Genomic DNA, 7,695 nt, shown 5'->3' with positions numbered 1-7,695 from the left:
GCTCTGGGATGCTGGAGCCTTTTGTACCCTGCACTCGTCGGCGAAGTATATTCTTCACGCAGGCTGAGCACTGAGTTTTCTGTTGGGGCAGCTGACCGAGCAAACGCAACCCTTATATACTACAACGGACGCTCAGGTCAAAATGCAAATGGTTGTGTCAACTGCTGCGACTTAGCCAAGACATTGTGCGAGGTCCTCGGGGTGGACAGATCTGCCGGCGGGGCGCGGTCAGCAGGTTCAATAGGTTGATGGTGCTGCGTCCGTCTACTTATGCCTCTGATACGGTTCGTCGGCGCAGTACTTATAGTTCAGGAAGCTTTAATGGCGGTGAAGAGTGGGCGCAGTGCCGGGGGTTGCCATCGTTTGCTGGGGTGATATTGCGAGGTTGAAGAGATGCATGCAAAGCAGTAAGATCAACGGGCTCTGAGGGCGTGAGACGGCACTTCGGGGTGAACGATTCATGGGTCTTGCTTGGCGGGGAGATGGTAGTCAGGTGTGTGTTTTTATCCTGGGCGATCGTCTATGCTGCTTGAACGCAGATGAGCTCGGAGGGAGTGATTAGAGCAGGATTGTAGGATGCAAATGTTTGTGTGTGCGACTCGGAGGGCGATGACGATTGGCAGGTGGATTGTTTGTGGAGAGAGGTGACAGGCCATTATGGATTCAGGCACGGACGCGTGGCACGTATGTCGCGATTCAGGGACTCTGTAGAAGGTGCCAGGGGGGTCATGGACATCTCTTTGAGCTTGTACCTATGACTTTATTCTGAGTAGGGAGAAAGGATCAGTCCGGGTATCAGTTCAGCAGTGACAAGGTTGAGAGAGTGCTAGATTTTGTGGGGGACAGGGGAGTGTTTCTTTATGGGGGATTGATGATTGGGTGTGCCTGTTACCGGATTGGAAAGGGGAGGGACAGCCGGGACCACGGCCCCGTAGCAGACACGGAATCCATGAACAGCAACTAACCAAGCCGTTGTGCTCAGCACACCCCAGGCAATAACACGCCTCCCCATTCCCCTCCCCTTCCCTCCCCCAACCAATCCAGGCCAGAGCTCGAGCAGGGCTCAGAAGCATGGCAATCACAAAATGGATTCCATTCGGCCAGCAGGGCCCCGTAGTCCACGACACTCCAGCTGTCCAGGCCGTCCCCATACCTTGTGCAGACGGAAAGCGCTTTGGCCTCGAGAATGTATGCACCCCTTCCCTATTCTCCACCCCATGAACTCTGATCACCTTCACCTCGTCGTCTCTGCAGTTTGGCAATACCTGGTGCGTACATCCCCCGTTCCCACCCTCCGATCCACACATTACTAACCTCCTGCCCGCCAGCTATGCCAACTCCGTCCTCCAGGCTTTGTACTTTTGCGGCCCATTTCGCGACCTCGTTATTCAGCACGCAGACTTCCACAATCTCCGCTCCTTGACCTCCCAGCTTGCTTCCCCACCTCCTCACACATCCGCCCCACAACATCCCCCCATAGCGACCCTACCACGACACAAACCCCAACGCCGAGGGACAACCGACTCTATATCCGCCCACCCAGCCGCGCAAAACGGAAATAGCACCGCCCCCTCCTCAACCTCCCCGCCCACCCCGCCAATACCCTCCTCGCCGCGCACCCTCTTCTCCGCCCTCCGCTCGCTATACATACACATATCCCAGAATGCAGCCGACAAGGGCACCGTCGCCCCGCGCGCGTTCATAGACAAGCTAAAAGAACTTAATGAAGCGTTCAGGAACACCATGCATCAGGATGCCCACGAGTTCCTTAATTATCTGCTCAACCGCATCGTCGAGGAGATCGAGGAGGAGAAAAAGAACTTGCATGCGAACGGGAACGGGGGCGACAACGGTGCGCACTCTTGCTACTATATCACACCGCGTTCGTCACTAATGTGACTCAATGGCGGATTTCTTTGTATCCACCCAGGGTCAGCATCCTCGTCCGTGAAGCCAAAGTCGGATCTCTTCTCCTCGTCACTCACAGGCTCCACATTCATACACCAAATATTCGAGGGCATTCTTACGAGCGAGACGCGGTGTCTGACGTGTGAGAAGGTGCGCAGCCCGTCCGCATTCCTCGCATGCGTATCGCCGCTCACCACCGGCTGGCTCAGGTCTCAGCGCGCGACGAATCGTTTCTCGATCTATCAATAGACATAGAGGCTAACTCGAGCGTAACGGCATGTCTTCGGCAGTTCAGCGCGAGCGAGATGCTCTGTCAGCGGAACAAGTTCTTCTGCGATGGGTGCTGCGATTACCAGGAGGCGGAGAAGAGGTGTGTTCTTTTCCCTGTGGAAACGGTCTATGCGGCATTTCCAGTCCGATGCTGATCGGGGTGCATGTGCTGCTGTTTGCTAGGATGAAGATCAAGCGCCTCCCCAATGTCCTCGCACTTCATCTCAAGCGCTTCAAGTATCAGGAAGAAGTGCAGAAGTATATCAAGCTAGCTTACCGGGTCGCCTTCCCGTTCGAGCTGCGCCTCTTCAACACCGTCGATGACGCAGAGAACCCGGATCGGATGTACGAGCTCTTCGCGATTGTAGTCCATATCGGCAGGTGCGTACGCCTCGGACGGGTTCTCGATTAATTATAATCATTTAATACGCCCGTTCACTCACCGCCACCGCATGGTTTATTCACTTCAGCGGCCCGAACCACGGGCACTACGTCAGCATCATTAAGACGATGGGCATATGGCTCATCTTCGATGACGAAACGGTGGACACGATCAAGGAGAACGACATCCACAGGTATTTCGGGGAGTCGAATGCCGGCTCGGCCTATGTGCTCTATTACCAGGCGGTCGACCTCGACCTCGCGGACGTTGGTCTCCAGGCCGAGCCTGAACCAGCACCGCAGGCGGCCGAGGCGAATACGCGGGATACCTCAGCATCAGACCACTCGCCACTGGCGACGCCACATATCAACCCCGTTGTCCCCCCTGGACTCGTTCAGCCCCAAGAAAGTAGTGCGAATGCGAGAGTTAATGGGAGCGCAGACCACCTGCCGCATGCGCTATCTCCACCACCCCATGACGCCCCCGCTGTCGTCGCGCAACACACTGGCGGCGACGGGGACAAGGCGCCACGGCGGACTATTTCTGGTATGCTCAAGATACCGACGCCCGGGCTGGGCGGACACGGCGCGTCGCTTCCGGCGCACGCGGCGCCTACGAAGCGCCCGAGCACCGCGACGGGCGCGACGCGCTCCAAGACGAGTCAGGAGTCGCATTCGCCCGTCTTGCGTTCGTTCGCGGGCGACGCACCGCCCAGTGCGGCGCTGCCGCCTGCGGCTGTGAACGGGAAGGACAAGGACGGTAAAGACGGCAAGGACAAGGAGAAGCCCGGACCGTGGTACCGCCGGAAAAGAAGCTTCAAGGCGCTCAAGGTGCGGCCCGCGTCTGAGGCGGCCGACCGCGCGCCGCCGGTGCCGACAGACCATTTTACGCTGCCGGTATCATCCCAGACGATGCGACCATCGACGGCGTCGGCGCATACGTCGGGATTTGCGAGTCGGGTGCCGATGGATCTGGGTGGTGTGGGTGGGGGTGGAGGCCGGGAGAGGGTGTCGGGTAGCGTGGCGGCGCTTGCAACGCTCGGGCCGAGACGTAAGGTGTCGTCAAGCAGGGTGGAGGAGCGACAGATGTCGTCAAATGGGTCGCATACGACTTCGTCGTCGTCGTCAAGGTCGCACGATGGGCCGCCTATTCCTCCGTTGCCTCTTCCGCCTGTGGGCTCGGCACCCCAGGAGCACGGCGTGAACGGGTCCGCGTCGCCACGCGCGCTGCCCACTATACCGGCTACGCCGCCCTCTGCTACACCACCCTCCTCTGCAACGGGCCACAACTCGTACTCATCGCACGCAGGCTCGGGCTCGCGAGCGCGCGACGCTGTACCCGTGTCATCGTCACCGCCCTCTTCGTTCCCGCGCATACCCTCCCCTGCGGAGCGCGCACCGCCGGAGCGGAACAGCACCTCCTCGTCCTCGGCGCGCCGGAATCCGCTGCCGTTCGGGCCTAGCCCCGAGGCTAAGCGCAGCTCGGCGCGCCCGTCGACGGCGGGCGCGACGGTGGGTGGGACGGGCTCTGGGAGTGTGGATCGCGCGAGGACGTCGTTGCGGGCGTTGCCGCCGTTGCCGAATTTGCATCCTCAAGCGCATCCTCAGGCTCAGACGCAGGGGCAGGGGCCGATGCGAGGCTCGACGTATCAGGCGACGGCGGGCCATGATCGTGAGAATGCGGAGAAGACGCGCGGGAGTGTGAATCTGAACGCTGCTGCGAGCCACGGGCACGGGCATGGACATGGGCATGGGCATAGTAACAGCCACAGCCACAGCTATAACCATCGACACGGGCACGAGCACGGGCGCGGGGACGGGCACGCGTATGTTCCCGCTCATCCGCCTGCGTACGACCATGTTCAGCATCAGGATCAGCTTGTGGCGAGCAAGCATCAGCATCAAACCCAGCAGCATCAGCAGCATCAGAACCAGCATCAGCATCAGCACCAGAACCAGAACCAGCACCACCGCATCCCGGCACCTCCACCCCCCTCAGGCGACATCGGCGGCTCCCCGCTCGCGCCCAACCGGCCCAGCTCCGCACACGCGTCCGCCACACCGGGCGGTGGCGGGCTCAGCGCGAGCCTCGGGCGCGGGGTCAGTCTCGGCGCTGGCACTGCGATGGGCGTTGGCGCGCACTATGGTATGGCCGGCAGTGGCGGTGGCTTCGGCGGTAGTGGCAGGGGCTTTGGCGGTGGCGGCGGCGGCGGCGGAGGCATCGGTGCGAGTCCAGGCGCGAATGTGAGCACGTCGACGACGAACACGTTTGCATCTGGGTCGAATTCGCATACGACTGCGAGCACCGGCGGCGGCGGTGGTGGGGGGATTAAGCGGACGGCGAGGAAGTTGAGTTTGACGGCGCCGTTTTCGTTTGGGAGGAAGAAGTAGAGATGGGTGGGGTGGTGTTGGCTGGCTGGCTGGCTGGCTGTTTCCCATGGCGAACTGTGGTCGTCGTTTCGACGGGCTGTTGAACTGGGCCTGGGGGTTCGCTGAGGCGCATCGCGGCGCCTCTGCTCGAGACCTCGAGAGTTCAGAGGGTGTACTCAGGAAATCTCAACCGAACATAGGAACAGGAACAGGAACATTTCATACGTGCGCTCAGCCCTTCTCGCCACCTTACTCGTATCCTCTGCGAGTATTTAGACCGCCTGCAGTTCGTCCTCGCCTATTATCCCATCGCGTCTCGCCCGGCCCTTGGCCGTATTTGAGCGGCATCCCATCCGATCTTATGCTATTTTTATTCCCTTTTTTACCATCCGGATCCACGTTCGACGGTTTCTAGCTAGTTATTTACTCGATCGCCTATTGCCATATGTCCTCCCTCAATATTCTTACTTTTCTTTTTCTATTCCTCTTGTTCTTCTTTCGGTTTCTGGCCTTCGACGTCTCTTCGGCACCGGAATTGCTACCCCCTCCAACTCCAACCCCAATATCCCGTTGCATACCATGCATGCATTCTACGTACTGTTGTTTATTCATACCTCACCAAGTACATCGTACGACTTGTAATCTAACATTTTCGCTGTGCTTGCTTGTCCGCCTTTCACACTCAACCTGGATAGGGGCTCTGTAGTGATATGTTTGTCAACGGTGCAGCGTGGGAAATGCGCTTGCATTCACCCAACCAACGTCCGACGGCGTCCAACGGCACATTCTGACGGCATTCTTGACAGTGATTTCAGCATCATGGGTGTTGAAACGTTCAAACTTACTGCGGTTCTGTTCCAAGATTCGCGTAGTGTGACTAGTACCATCAGGGGTGGTCACAGTGACGCAACCTGTTGCATCTTGACGTCAAGTCTTGTCAAACCCATAATATGTTACTCGACCGCGCCACGGCTACTTTGTCCCTCGCACTCACATGGGTGGCTTTCATAAAGACTATCCACGACAGGCCGCCGACAATCGCGAGCTCCAGTCATGCTCTGACACTGCGACTTCTGGAGATGAACTTTACGGCCTCACACGAACACCATCCCTCCATAGAGGCGCCACCCTTGGACCCCCAGCCAGGCGACGACATCCAGGACTTCATGTTAATGTCAAGAGGGCGAGGCAGCTTGACCCGAACAAAGGACGGTGCATGATCACAGGTCGGTGTACCAATGTCGTGAGCTGCCATATGCTCTCACTGGACACGGATGACAAAACAGTGCGTCCCCTTTTGCGCTATCTCCCTTTTTGATCTTTGCTCGCTAACAAAGATATCAGCTCACGCAACTTGAGTGGGCATGGGGCTTGGGATGGCGGCGGTTAGACGTCACTAGTCCATATAGCACACTTTTTGGTTCGTACCAGGTCCCTTGTCAGCTTGTCGTCTTCTCACCTTGGCAATGACGTGCAGTTGGGGCAGAATGGAAAGCCCTCTTCGACAGCCGCGACTGGTGTCTTATTCCTGATCTCTCCGTCCTCCACGCGCTTGATCTGCTGACTGAGGATCGGACTGCAAATCGTCCTTTCAGATTGAATAAGGTAGTGGATCTCTTTGTTAATCTGTAATACTTGCTAACAACGCGTAGGTACTTCGGAGTCGGAGTCTTTTCAAGTATTACTTCGTCGCCAACTCGTCATTGGAGGATGCGATCATCACCGTTGAGTCAGCGCATCGTACTCGCACGGTGCATCCCTATCCATTTGCTAGGCTGGGCCCCATCTTCAGCCATGTATGGCCACATTTCGTCGTTCACAGAATGTGTGAAGACCTGAAGAATATTCACGGAGATAGTGACGCGCCGTTACGGAAGGTCCTTGGTTTACAAGAATCACTCTTGAGTGACAGAGCGCAGCTTCCTCCCGGCGTTGTTCCACACGTTGCCGTTATAAGAGCCCAGCGCCTTGTCGCATCTGCAGGCTCAGTCTGGATGCATCGCCCAGTCCACGAGGCCTTCAGGCGACGCATTCGGGCTTCGAGGCGATATCTTCCTGCCCATGGACCTCTCAGTTTAGTCTCATGTTCGAGTACAGGGAGCTTTGCCCTTCCAACAGAGCTGTCGCACGTTTCGTGGTCCGAGAACAGACAGAATGTGCATCTGTGGCTTGCTCACGTCATTCGAGAGGTCGCAGACACGGGCTGGGAATCTATCACCCTCAACGACGAGCAGGTTGCTAACTACCTCGCAGAAGCGGAGCCCGTCTTTGCACCCCCAGCGGAAGACGACTGGCGCAATTGGCGTCCACGGTGGGATCGTCAGAAGGTGACGCGCAATGACTCGAGACGGTTTTCGAGCAATGATTGGGCTGCCCTCGAGTTCCGTGTTTACCTGCCCGTCTCCTAGTCCAACTGTGGTCCTTCGAAGTTCGTCATTGGGGAGCATGGAACCTAGAGCTAATGGCGATACTTTGTTTCTGTCCTATGATCGCATGCAATGACAATGCTCGCTGTCGTCTATTATGTTCCTATGCGCTCACAAGACTCCGGACTCAATGCTTCCTTCACACCAGAGAGTTGACGAGCAACGAGAACAACACTATCCACAAAATCCACAAAAAGTATGACGTCACGAGATGATCTATGGGGTAATTTCGCCGCTTTCGTACATCGCTGTGATACATCTGATCTCATTTCTTTAGCCCCCCAAACCTCCACATTTCTTCAAGCATATACCCCAGAAGGTTAAGAAGGTCCTCAAGGCT

At 57.4% G+C, this 7,695-nt stretch overlaps 2 protein-coding genes across 2 annotated transcripts; both read left to right on the top strand.

Annotated features, from left to right (window-relative positions):
• Positions 1 to 1,617: 1,617 nt before the first annotated feature.
• CONPUDRAFT_21418 (cysteine proteinase) lies at positions 1,618 to 2,808 on the top strand (the record flags this gene model as incomplete). The annotated part of the gene is made up of 5 exons (XM_007764171.1): positions 1,618 to 1,852; positions 1,988 to 2,058; positions 2,118 to 2,278; positions 2,362 to 2,559; positions 2,649 to 2,808. Coding segments are annotated over 5 exons (825 nt in total), but the record flags the coding sequence as incomplete, so codon positions are not given.
• A 3,115-nt stretch (positions 2,809 to 5,923) lies between these two features.
• CONPUDRAFT_149230 (uncharacterized protein) lies at positions 5,924 to 7,337 on the top strand (the record flags this gene model as incomplete). Its single annotated transcript, XM_007765578.1, has 5 exons — positions 5,924 to 6,214; positions 6,274 to 6,349; positions 6,407 to 6,534; positions 6,582 to 6,669; positions 7,027 to 7,337. The coding sequence occupies 5 exons, from the start codon at positions 5,924 to 5,926 to the stop codon at positions 7,335 to 7,337; spliced, it is 894 nt and encodes a 297-aa protein (XP_007763768.1).
• Between the last annotated feature and the right edge of the window lie 358 nt (positions 7,338 to 7,695).

Source organism: Coniophora puteana (assembly GCF_000271625.1).
Source record: "Coniophora puteana RWD-64-598 SS2 unplaced genomic scaffold CONPUscaffold_1, whole genome shotgun sequence".
In the NCBI taxonomy this organism is placed as follows: Eukaryota; Fungi; Basidiomycota; class Agaricomycetes; order Boletales; family Coniophoraceae; genus Coniophora; species Coniophora puteana.
Note: the sequence above shows the minus strand (reverse complement) of the source record. Positions and strands in the feature narration are given on the sequence as shown.